The 13,243-nt window shown below is 37.4% G+C and overlaps 1 protein-coding gene across 1 annotated transcript in view; it reads left to right on the top strand.

Annotated features, from left to right (window-relative positions):
* F13A1 (coagulation factor XIII A chain) overlaps positions 1 to 13,243 on the top strand; it is a 187,842-nt gene that overhangs the window by 111,868 nt on the left and 62,731 nt on the right. Inside the window, exon 8 of the mRNA XM_045841731.1 lies at positions 352 to 490. Coding sequence (XP_045697687.1) covers positions 352 to 490 — 139 coding nt within the window. The remainder of the gene's footprint in view (positions 1 to 351; positions 491 to 13,243) is intronic.

The following is a 13,243-nucleotide window of genomic DNA, read 5'->3' as shown; positions in this document are numbered from 1 at the left end:
ATATAAGATAACCACCAACTAATTCCTTAAAAAAAAGAAAATTCTATTATAACCAATCACTGTGAAGAATATACAGTCACTGCTTCCTCATTATACAAGTTGTTTTATAATAATATATCCTTGAGCCTCCTCCCATCTTGGGTTTGAGTGTCCCTGGTTTGTGAACTTTTTGGTGCCTGCACAATAAATTCCCACTTACTACTACTTTGGTAATTCATTGGTTTTACTTCTGTTATTTAAGAATTTTTGACATTGTCAAAGAAGATGGTCCCTATAAGAAGGGATTGTGCTCTATGTATTTATTAAATTTTGATGGTGTGGTTAGTTGTGGTCTGTCCTTTTTTCCTACAGTTTTGCGATGCCTTGGGATACCAGCAAGAGTTGTTACCAATTATTTCTCAGCCCATGATAATGATGCCAATTTGCAAATGGACATCTTCCTGGAAGAAGATGGGAATGTGAACTCCAAACTCACAAAGGATTCAGTGTGGTGAGTTTGATTTACAAGACATTTGCTGATATCTAATTAAAGTGACATTACACATTTACCACAAGGCAGACTTGGTCTACTATTTCCTTCTCTTCTATTTTAGGGACTGTTCAGTCCCATAGACAGAAATGTCTAATTGCCAGAGATTGTTTTTACCTAATGAATGAGAAATGCTACTGAACAGGCAGTTTGGACTCTTATTAATAAAGATCAAGCATCCCATTATGACAGCAACCACTGATAAAGGCCATTGTTTTAGTGGCTAGAACCTATACTAGCTATTTTTTGCCTTAGTTTATGAAAATCATGAATAGCAGAGGTATGGAAGCCTGACATTGTCTATATCAATACTCTAAGAGTCATGTAGCTAACATTTATTAAACACTTACTATGTACCAGTCTCTGTGTGTGTATGATCTTATCTAATTCTTATCTGGTGGATGCTTATTAATATCTCCATTTACAGATAAGGAAACTGAGGCCCAGAGAGGTTAAAGTAATTTACTCAAGGACACATACCTGACAAGCTGAGAATGAAAACCAACTGACCTTTTACTACAACTCATTTTTGCCTTTGCAGTATAGGATTGATATTTGAGCATAACAATGTGGTTCTCCTTAACCTGTGACCTCATCATTCATTCAGAGTTAGAAATAGGGGTAAAGGTGATGCTGTTGCCAAACAACAATCACTGTGTTCTTTCACTGACCTGAACAGCTACACCATGAGCTGGCTACAGGGAGTTGAAGATTCCAAAGGAATTCCTTTTGTACATGGCACCCACACAGTCTAAAACAATATTCTAAAACAGAGGGGAAAATCCTGAGTCCAAATGTAAAGGACATTTATGAGGGCCTTTATGGGAAGAAATTGCCAAGCATTGAACTAGGTGGAATTTCTAAGCTCAAAATGTGTACCCACCCCGTTGTTTTTTTAAATAAGTAATAAAGCTAAAACATTCACAGTTGTAAAAGCATCCAAATGGGGATGGTAGGAAGTTATAAGCTCATTTTAAGAGAAATTAAGAGTTAGAAGTGCCTTAACTTCCCCATGCTACAGGAATGGATCACAGTTGTAGGAGTAGTATTAACTCACTAGTACCAGTAAACACTCTTTTGAGAATGTTGGAAGAAGGAAATTGCTGAACTAGTAGCAAAGTGCTACTATGAATAAAAAATAGTGCAGTTCATCTGCAGGGAATGAGTTGAGCAATAGTAAGCTAGAGAGTATAGGCAAGACAAAACCTCACCTCTGTAAGCTGAACAGCAATTTAAAGCACCATTTAAGCCCTTGGAATAGCAGTATAGAAGCCCTGCATGTACATTTAATGATAAAAACAGACCCAAATAGCTGACCCAAAAGCCTGGTGTGACAATCAAAATTGGCAAAATGAGAATTATTTGGCTTTCTACACTGTGTACCTCTTCCTTACACACACACACACAATGCCTTTGTAGTCAACTGTAGTCAGTTCAAAATTATTCCTCCCTATTTCTTGATCCAAATGACTCCCATCATAAATTCCCAGGAAGCACCACAACATATAACCCACAAGGACATAAACAAAATTGTGAAACTGATAGATGTTATTCTTGGTAACCCTTTCATCTTTCAGCTCCAAGTTCCTTGCTCTGTTCCTGCCACCCTTTGCTCCTTAGCCTTCTCTAAATATCCCATTGCCCTGGAACTATATTCCCTGGTCTGGGACCCTCACTTGTACTCCACAGTCAAACCACTGTCCTAGGCTCCTCTTTTTTCCCCTCACTTGGTGCAGACATAGCAGGTTTCTAATATATTGTGTAATGACTGACTGTCTGACTAACTGAATGGCTGATATTAACCCAATTCAGGGGGCACCAGACTATGGACCACGGGGAACAAAGTGCTCAGTCTGGTCTGCATCCAAAGCCTGGCTCTGCCACTGACCAGCTGTGTGAACTTGGGCAAGGCATAATGTCCCTGTGACTCTCTTTTCTCTTTTAAAGTAAACTCAGCACAAAGCCAATCATAACAGGTGCCTCATGAATCTTAGCTGTTATTATTGTCTTCATTATTGGTCACACAGCTGGAATTTCTTAGAGGCAATATGTCGCTATCAACCCAACCAGGCTCATAGAAGCAGTCAGAAAAAAAGGGGAGTGGCCAGTGTGCTAAGATGACTGTGCTATTTCTGTTACTTTGGGGTATTTTTAAAACAAAACCAGAAATATATGCCTCCCCAGTGCAAAAACCCTAGTAGACCCTAGAAGCTACACATGTTCTAGCAAAACAAAAGTATTCCTAAGCCCTTCCTTGACTGAGGGGGTTGGCGGGGGCTACCTTTGACATATTAACCAGTACAGGATCACCACAGATACATCCTCCCAACAAGCTCTGTCCTGGGGAGTTACTTGTCATGTGACCTTGAGAAAATGGCTTTACCTCTCTGGGCTTCAGTTTCCTTAGCAATAGAGTGAGGGTAATCTTGATAGCAACCATTTCCTGATGTGACAAATGAGGTGACCCAGGCAAAGCACTTACCACGGGTGCTGGGCCCAGAAGGGGTGCTCAGTCATGGCCTGCTAATGAGATTACAAACAGGAGCTACCTGAGCTGATAGGAGGGCACTGGCAGTGGGTAGCAGGGGAAAAAGGCTAATAGAGGCTAAGGTGAATGCAGAGAAGATTTGGTAGGCACCAGTTGATCCTGGAGAGGCCAGGGCAGCATGGCTGGCAATGCATGGCCTAGTGAATTTCTTGCATGGGGTCTCGGGAGAAATTGGCCTCACCCAAGCCCCAGACTCACTTTACTCCATAGGCTCCAGTAAAATAGACTTATCCCAACTCCCTCTTGGTTTATAGGTGGTTCCTGGCCTCCTCGCCCTGCCACTTTCCTCTCTTCAAAGGAAACCATGATAAATATTTCCTGGTTTCTCTCTCTTGTGCCTCCACCATCTCTTTACCAAGGTCCCGATGGTACAAATTTTGTGGTGAATTAATTTACCTGATTGGGTCTCAAAGCCCAGGGTGTCCTTTTCTCCATGACTCAGCCAGGTCCAGCAAGCCCAAAGCAGAAATAAGCCAGTTCAAGGTTCAGAGGAGAGTGCAAGGGTGAGTGTGAGGGTGTGTCATGCTCAATACACTCCTAAGCCAAGAGAAGTGAGGTTTGGACTTCCTCCCACGTTCTGACTCTTCTCCCTTCATCAACACAAACCATCATGGATGGACTGCTTATTCACCTCCTTTCTAGTTTGGCACCTTAGGTCCCTGCATGCTGGGTTTCCCTCTGAGCATGCCTTGCCAGACAGGGGGCAGAAATTTTGCACAGAGGGGGCACAGTGTTGATGCCCACAGAGGGAAGAATCAGCTTCTTAGCAATTTGGGAGAGGGAGGGGCTGAAGAACCTTAAAATAGACACAGCTGGGCAGAGTAATTGAACGTCAGGGTAGCAAATGAAATTCCAAGTGGGCTGATGCAAGGTAACATATCCTGGAAGGAGTAATTTAAGCTGCCTGTCCCCAGTGTGTTGATGGGTTTTGAATTATGCGTAACCTCTGGGGAAAGGCATCTATGAATCACTATGGACACTTTAATGAAGACATTTGTGCCACGTCGAGCTGCCATTCACAGTAAATATGAATATGAGGATTCACTGAGGAGGGAGACTACAGACTTACTCTGACTGGCAGGAGAGTAGTCTCTGGCCTCACCTTGAAATATTTCAGTTTTAATAGAGATTTTGTGAATTTCGAAAAGAAAAAGAGTGAAAGGAGGAAAGAAAGAAAGAAAGAAAGAAAGAAAGAAAGAAAGAAAGAAAGGAAGGAAGGAAGGAAGGAAGGAAGGAAGGAAGGAAGGAAGGAAGGAAGGAAGGAAGGAAGGAAGAAAAAGGAAGGAAGGAAGGAAGGAAGGAAGGAAGGTCGCTCAGTTTAGTCACCTCATTATATGATGATCACAATGGAAAGAGAAAGGTATTTCATTAAGAGGCTTCTCTCCTAAATGAAAAGTGTTATCCTGGGCACTTTTGCTGGAGAGGACATAGTCAGATTTTATCATTCTGGGTGAAAAAACTATGCCCACCTCTTTCTTGGCTTGCCCCACCAGAATGCTACCCCCACAGTGGGTATCAATGTCTGATCTAACTTATTTTTGTTTGTTTTGCCAGCATGTAACACAGTGCAGAAAATAGAATAAGAACTTAACAAATGGAATCATTTGAAAACTTGTAAATGCTCATTTAACTGAATAAATGTCATGTAACATATTCAACAAACATTATCATGCACTAATATGTGAGAGAAATTAATCAGATCACTGCCCATGAGGAGCTCCATCCAGTATTTGTGGGTGAGACAAGCACATATACAGCACTCTACTAAACACATCAGGTGGGCTGTAATGTGAGCCAGAAGTCATGGAGATGAGGGGAAGGGGCTTCCATCCTAAGCCCTGGGGAGCAAGGGGAGAGGCTGTTCACAGGCTGAGATGAGACAACCAAAGATCAATGTTTCAAAGACTAGGCAGGAAGGAATGGAGTTTTATACAGAGTTATCCTGTATTATTATGACTGCAGTTGAATACTGAAACTCACTGTAACACTCCTGATTTAGTCCCTTGCCTCTCCCTCCTGTGCAACACCAAGAACACCTAGCTCTTTGCCTGCGTCCTGAAGGGCAAATGCGTCCAGGCCTGCATTCACAAGGAGCAGATGGAGTTAATACAGTTCAGGGATGGGGATGGGTGGCTGTTACTCATCTATTACCACTTCTGCTTGTCAGTCCTCTAGGTGCTGCCCAATTCTAGCTTTTGATTCCTTTGAGATAAACCCTCCCCTCCCTCTCTTTGTTTGAGAGGATCCAGTAGTCAACAGTATTTCAGATTCCCTCTTGGAGCCAACAGCTTTCGAGACCCTGTGTCTCCTTTTTGTCCAGCTTCCAGGCCCTTCTTCATGTAACCCTTTCCATGCTGCACATTTTCCAGAGAAAGCTGTTCACCTCCAGACAGCAGAGTTCCAGGTGGGGTCCAGGGAAGCGTGTGTCGGTTATGCCCTCAGGACACAAAGAGAAGGGGGCTGAGCATGTGTTTACACCAAGACACATAAGCTGACCTGTCTGCTTCTCAAAGTCCAGCTGATGGGCCACCTGCAGATGTAGACAACAGCTTAACTCAGACTTTTAAATGTCTTGTATGATATTAATGATAATTATAAAAATGGTGAGTGCTAAAACAATTAGCAAGAGTCTTTATTTCCTTTATTGCCTCTTCATTCAAAATTAAATAGGTTTAATTAAACAGACTTAAGTTTAATCTTTTAAAATAATTGTGAACCAGCAAATTTGTATTTATCCGTTTCATCTCAAAGTTTCAACTAATCTAAAAATTAGTCAATGATCCAAGTGGAAAGAAATCACACTTTTATTTTTATTTTCCTCAGGGTTTCATGGAAAAACACCAAATAACTCGAGTTAGACTATTCTTGTAATTTCTCCCTCGCTTTCTCTCTCCACCATGCAAAGCAATGTGGTTGACTGCCACAAATTAGCTGGGTGACTTTGGGCAAGTTGCTTGATGTCTCTAGGACTTAATTTTCTCAGATATAAATGTACAAATGTATAAGTTTGGTTGTAATGAGCTTTAGCATCATTTCCAGCTCTATAGAACCCTAATTATTTATGTTTTAAATGATTTTTAAATACGGCTCTTCCTGCCAATATTCAGCAGGTTCTGCCACTTGCTTTGTGTGAAGACCTGCTTATCTGCACTGGGCTGGGCTATGATCTGCTTACTCACATTTAGCTGCTGCTTTGCAGATGAGCTTCACATCAGCTCCCCAGGAAGAAAAAACAAAACAAAACTGAAATCAAACATACCACAGAAAATGTCTGTAATTATTGGCTGGCTTCAGTGCATGTGGTTCTTTGAAAGAGGGGGAAAGGACTAGTCAAAGAACATGTATGAATGACCCATTGAAGCAGAAAACTGTACTTGAACAACAATTAAAATTTAAAAAAAATAACCCATGGACACAGACAACAGTGTGGGAATTGACTATGGGAGCAAGGGGTGGGATGGGCAGAGGAGGGCAAAGAGGGAACAATTGGGACAGCTGTAGTAGAATAACGAAAACATGATCAAAAGAAAGAAAAGAAAAAGAAGTCCCAATTTTCTTTAACATTTTTTAGAAAGAGTATAGCTGCTATTGTTTTGTTTTGTTTTGTTTTTCACTCCAAATGCAAACATTTCAGTACCGCAATAAGTAGTACTGAATCTGTAAAGAGAGGTCTTTCAAAGCAAGTTTCAGAACAGAAATTAAGCAACTTTCACACCTGGAAGTCAGTCCTGGGTTTAACACAGCCACCAATTCTAATTGTCATTGCAGTCCTTGTACTTGGGATGGTGGTTTGCACATTGTGTGTTTTTGAGATTTAAACTAATTCACCTGTATATTGTTTGACATACTCAGTGTGTTCTAACAAGTTGGACTTCCGTATTGTTTTACCATCCTAAGTTTTGATGACTGTGTGTGAAAATAATTATCTAAAGATGAATCAAAAATTTTAGAAGTAGGGAAAAATTCTAAATACAGACCAAAGTACTTCAAGATACTTAAGGGTTCATAAAATTATCCCACAATGTTTCCAAATTACCAATTCTAAACAGCTACCAAAGATACGTTTTTTTCATTTTAAAATCTTTTTAAATTGATTTTAGAGAGGAAGAGGAAGGGAGAGAGAGAATATTATTTTCAAACAATCTCAGCCAGATTGTTTTTGAGAAAATCACCTGGAGCAAAATCACAAGCGCTATCATTAGAAAACTAAGAATATACCCTGTGAGCCCACACCAGCATCTTGAAGAAAGGATTGAAAGGCATTATCACCCCCAACAAATCAAAATAGCTCAGGATTATAAAATAAGTTTATTTGGAACTGGATCCCAATCTAAGTGGGTGACACGCACTAGTTCATGTAATCCTTTTAACGAACTGTTAAGGTAATTACTATTACAGTCTCCATTATAGAAGAAGAAACTGAGGCACAGTAACTTAACCCTGGATGCAGCCAGAAAGTGGCAGAATCTAAATTACAAACCCAACATGGCTCATTCTACAGCCTACTTTTTAAAAAATTAACATCAGTAGTTATAAAATTGTGTTGATGTTTTTATAATATAGAAATGTGTAATCTTTATTACATTAACAGCAAAAAGGGGCAATTGAACAAAATTTTTGTTATTGAAATTAAGTTGCTATTAGTAAATCTGAACTAGATTGTTTTAAATTATGATATTAATTGTAATCCCCAGGGAAAGTACTAAGAATAAAACTGAAAAACAGTGGTAAAAAAAACAGGAAAAAATTTAAATGATATACTAGAAAATATATGTTTACACAAAATAAAGAAGTAATAGAGGAACAGAGGAAGAAAAAAGACAATAAAAAAGTGTCAGATGTAAATCCTATTTATCAGTAATTACATTAAATATTAATGGATTCAACTTTAAGATTTGTTTTATGGTAAAACATATCATCTATTCAGAAAAATGTTCCATTTTCACTTCAAAACATTGTGTGTTTTTCTGTTGTTGGGTAGTGTGTTCTACAGATGTCCATTACGTTTATTTGGTGCATTATAGTCTTCTGTTTCCTTGTTAAATTTCTATCTATGTGTTCTATCCATTACTGAAAGTGTAGCATTAAAGTCTCAAACTTGTATTTGTGGAACTGTTTTTGTTTGTTTGTTTTTTTGAGGTATAATTGACATATTATTGTGTTGGTTGCAAGTGTATAACATAAAGGTTCAACAGTATTTGCATATATTACAAAATGATCACCGCAATTAGTCTAGTTAATATCCATCAGCAAACATAATATTTTGTGTGGGATGAGGACTTTTAAGGTCTACTCTCTTAGCAAGTTTTAAATATATAGTACCATCCTACTAACCATAGTTACCATGCTGTAAGTTACAAATCCATGACATTTATTTTGTAACTGGAAGTTTGTACCTTTTGACTCCCTTCATTTATTTCATCCAACCAATACAACCTACCTCTGTTTAAGTTGTTAAATTGTCTATGTTTCTCCTCAGTTTTCTTATTTTTGCCTTCACATATGTCAGGACTCTGTTATTAGATGCAGATACGTTAACTATTGTTATGTCTTCCTGATAGCATTATCCTTTTATCATTAAAAATGTCCTTCTTTGTCTCTACTAACAATAGTTGTCATAAATTCTATTTTTCCTGATATAATTATAGCTACTCTAGCTATCTTTTGGATACAATTTGCATGGTATATTTTTTCATCTTTTTAAGTTTTTTTAAGTTATATGTTATTTTATTTTTTAAATTGTTCAAGTATAGTTTTCTGTCTTTTACTCCCAGCCCAGCCCAGCCCTCCAGTCATCTTTTTACTTTCAACCTATGTGCATCTTTGAGTATAAAATGTACCTCTTGTATACAGTATATATTAATAGTTAAATCACTTTTTGTTATCTATTTTGCCAATCTCTATCTTTTGATTGGAGTATTTAATCTATGAACATTCAATGTAATTACTGATAAATAGGACTCACATCTGCCATTTTGCTATTTTCTTTTTATATGTATTCCATCTTCTTTCTTCTATTTCTCCATTTCTTTCTAATATTGTGTAATATATATTTTAGTATACCATTTTAATATATTTTTTATTTCTTTTTACTATATATTTTTCCATTTTTTTCTTAGTGGTTTTCCTGAGGATTGCAATTAACATCAAAACTAACAACAATCAGGTTCAGATTAATACCAACTTAATTTCCATAGCATATAATAACTTTGTTCCATTCCCCCTGCCCTTTGTGGTGTTGTTGCAATTCATATTTCCACATTATAAGCCCATCAATACAGTTTTAGAATTATTGCTTTATGAAGTTGTGTTAAAAATCAGAGAGAATTACAAACAAATATACATTTATACTGCATTCCCTATTACTCTATGTAGTTACCTTTATTTTCTCTTTTGAAGGACAGTATTGCAAGATACACAATTCTTGGTTAACAATTTTTCTTTCAGCCTTTTGAATACATCATATCACTGGTTTCTAGCTTTTATGTTTTCTGATAAAAAGTTAGTTTAATGCTACTGGTGCCCCCTTGTACATAGTCAATCACTTTTCTCATGCCATCTTCAAGATTCTTTTTGTCTTCAGTTTTTGACAGTTTGGCTGTGAAATGTTTATGTGTATATGCCTTTAAGTTGATCGTATTTGGAGTTTTTTAACTTCTGACATGTGTATATTCATGTCTATAATCAAATTTGGAACATTTTCAGCTATTATTTCTCAAAGATTCTTTCTGCTCTTTTCTCTTCAGGGAGTCACATTATAAGTATGTTGCTACACTTGATGGTGTCCCACTTGTGTCTGGGGCTCTGTTCATTTTTCTTCATATTTTCTTCTGTTATTTAGATTGGATTATTTCAATTGACTTTACCTTCACTGATGTTTTTTCTCCTTTCTTCCTACTTAAATCTTTTGAGACCCTTAGGTACAGTTTTGAAATTTTCATTCCAATTATTGTACTTTTCAACTCTACAATTTCTGTTTAGTTTCTTTTCATAATTTTTAACTTTTTCTTAATTTTCTCTATTTAGTTAGATATCACTCTAATGGTTTCCTTTACTTCTTTAAACACACTTATAATAGCTGATGTAATATCTTTGTCTAGTAAATGCAATGTCTTGGCTTCTTCAGTGACAGTTTCTCTTGACTGCTTTTTTTTTCTGTGTATGATTCATACCTTTCTGTTTTGTTTATATGTCTTGTAATTTTTGTTAAAAACTGAATATTTTAAATAATAAATATGGTAACTCTTAAAATCAGATTTCCTGCTCCCCAGAGTCTGTTGTTGATGTTTGTTGTTGTTTTTGGTGTTGCTGATGCTGTTTGTTTAGTGACTTTCCTGTACTAATTCTATAGTCTGTATTCTTTATCATGTCTGGCCACTAAAGCCTCTCTGCTGAGTTAGTGGGCTGTTAACAATTGGACAGATTTCCTTACATACCTTGAACCACAAGTTCCCAGTCTTCTTAGGAGCTCTGTGTATGCATATGTTGGGGGAATGTCTTAACTGATTCAGCAGGAAGTTTACACTTCTACTGTAGCCTTCATTCTCTGCTTGTGCAAAACCTCAAGGTCAGCTAGAAGTGAGAGACTAGGACTGTCTTGGGGCTGTCCTGGGCATGCACACAACCCTGCACGTGTATGTGGCCATCTAAACTCTCAGAGTATATAAGAGTTGTTCAAAACCCCTATGAGAATGTCAGCTCCTAAGTTTTCCCTTTGAGTTTTGGGAGGCAGCCTTTATTATCTCCAGCTTGTATCAACCCCTTCAGGCAGGTATGATGTTTCTAACTGTTTTTGAAAAGCATCATATAAATAGGACTAGTTACACAAAGTGATCTCTTCCAGACTGGTTGAATAGTAATAATTCTTTAAAGTTGAGTTTCTAGAGAGTTCCAAACCCATTTCTCCCCTTCATTGTTCGATAGGCTGCAAGTTTTTATAACTACCATAGTTACAAAGCTTTTGGTTTTTGAGACTACGATGGAGATATAAAGAGGGGTGTGGGAATAAGGCAAATTAAAATGTCACAAAGGTCACTATTGTTAATGAGACTCATTTTTTTATGTATTAATTCTCCTTATATTATTGAAAGTCTTGGTTCATTTTCATTTCTGGAAAAGTTTGTTTTGATCATGTTTACTAGTATTCTCATTGATTTTATGGAGGAGCAGTTTTTTGAGGGTCCTCACTCTGCCATCCTGGAAGTATTTCCCAAGAGCACATACCTGAAAGAAGTGTGACTCCAAATTAGGAGTCTGTCACACTCCTTTCAGGTTTTACATTTTGTAGGAATAACTTGGTGTCTATCATTATCTTTCTGACATATATCTGTTGAAATTATTACTTTATGTTTATCCCTTTATTTGTATATTTCTTTGTACACTATAGGGCATTATATTGGTACTTGAAAAAATATGTGTATAGAAAGCTATTTGTGGATTTCACTTCAGCATAATAAAGGGGTGTTATAAAATACTTGTTATAAAATTAGGAAGGGCCTTTTTTGAAGGTTGAAATTCACTGCACTAGGCTCTCCTCCCATGCCTCCCATACATCTACTCTAGCGCTGCATCTAGCATATCTGCTAAGAGAGCCTGTAGTCTCCTACTCAAATCCCTCTTGAGAGTGAACAAAGAGAAAGGAGATTTAAAAAATCAGACCTCATTACAAATACCTCTCAGGAGATTGGAATGAAAAAGAAAGTGGAAGTCATCTGATAAACCCCATAGAAAACAGTAAGGTGTTTTTCATAATAAGATACATGTCATTTTGGTTAATCACAAATTCTGCCTAAGAGAGTCATCATATGCAACATTCAAAGGTTACTAGTTTTAAAATAATTAACAGCTAATAAAATATGTACCACTTAAGCTATACTGAATGTGAACTAATTTCTTTTGATGATTAATAAGACTTCTAGAAAAACTTTATATAAGAGCCATCAACCTTAGGTTCTTATACTAATAAACAGCTTTAAAGTGCAAAACAGTAACTTTGGTACTTACAAACATTGTTGATTATATTTTTAAGCACTTTCTTCAATATTTATGGACAAACTTGGCCAAAATTAATTATAGAAAGTTTTTACACATTAGTGTTATCCAAACAAATACTCTCAATATCCAGCATTTTCTTCATTTTCAGGTGGAATATCAATTCCTAATTGCTATGTCAGAGAGAGTAGTAAAAAAGGACAGAGGCTTATTTTCAAAAGTGAATCCAGCAGAGTTACAGAGGAACTTCTACTTATTAGTAATGGCAAATAAGTATTTGAATGTGTGGTATCTACTTCCTAGGCACTTTGGGATGTTGTTTGCTTGTTTTGTTTTACCAAATTTAGTATCCTTCTGACTCTTCCATTTCCTTGTCCCACAATGAAAATAAAATAAAATAGATAATCAAAAGAGGGGAACCATTAAAAGAGGAGAAAAAAGAAATCTACATGATCACCCCCTAATTTTCTAAAAGTCATTGTCAATAAAGCTGCTGTAGAATTCCCTCAACAAATATTCAAGAAATCAGTACCTGGAAGCTTAAGGAGAAAGTGGAAAGGCTATACTCTCAGGACTAAGGGAAGATGCACTTCCAGATAACTTTGTAAATGGAAAGAAATTTAAGTACTATCATATTGTACGTGTAGTTGACTACATCTGGGCTGGCATTTATCTGATATGCCCTGGAAAGACGTTCCTGGCATTTAGAGTGAGTATCCTTTCTGATTGGTTACAGCTTCCAGTTGGTTCATGTCTGTGTCTGGGCAGTTATTAACTATTTTGACTATCACCTCTGCTGCAAATATACCTCATAGTTTCATTTTGGAAGTTACAGTACACACTCAAGTCTGCCCCCATCTTCAACCCCCTCAAATGGGTTCTCTCCTGCCACATCAGACTGTGCTTAAACTTCATCTTCTCAATGAACATTATAGGACCCCTTCCCCATGCAGGACAAGCAAAAGCAAAAACCTTCATATCTTCTTTTTCTTTTTTTTTCTTGGGGAGCAATTGGTTCCTACGGGTGAACTGTCCTGGTCTCCAGTGGCCAGGCCTCTGGCCTTTGACTGACATGACCCTAGACAGACTCTAAATGCCCCTTCCTGGTTTCAGCACTCTAACAGTCCCTAACAATGAACAGATGCATTCTGAAACAGTGTGGTGCTCCCAGATCT

The sequence above is a fragment of the Phyllostomus hastatus genome, unplaced genomic scaffold, assembly GCF_019186645.2.
Source record: "Phyllostomus hastatus isolate PE091 unplaced genomic scaffold, TTU_PhHast_1.1 phas_contig_37, whole genome shotgun sequence".
Taxonomy (NCBI): Eukaryota; Metazoa; Chordata; class Mammalia; order Chiroptera; family Phyllostomidae; genus Phyllostomus; species Phyllostomus hastatus.
Note: the sequence above shows the minus strand (reverse complement) of the source record. Positions and strands in the feature narration are given on the sequence as shown.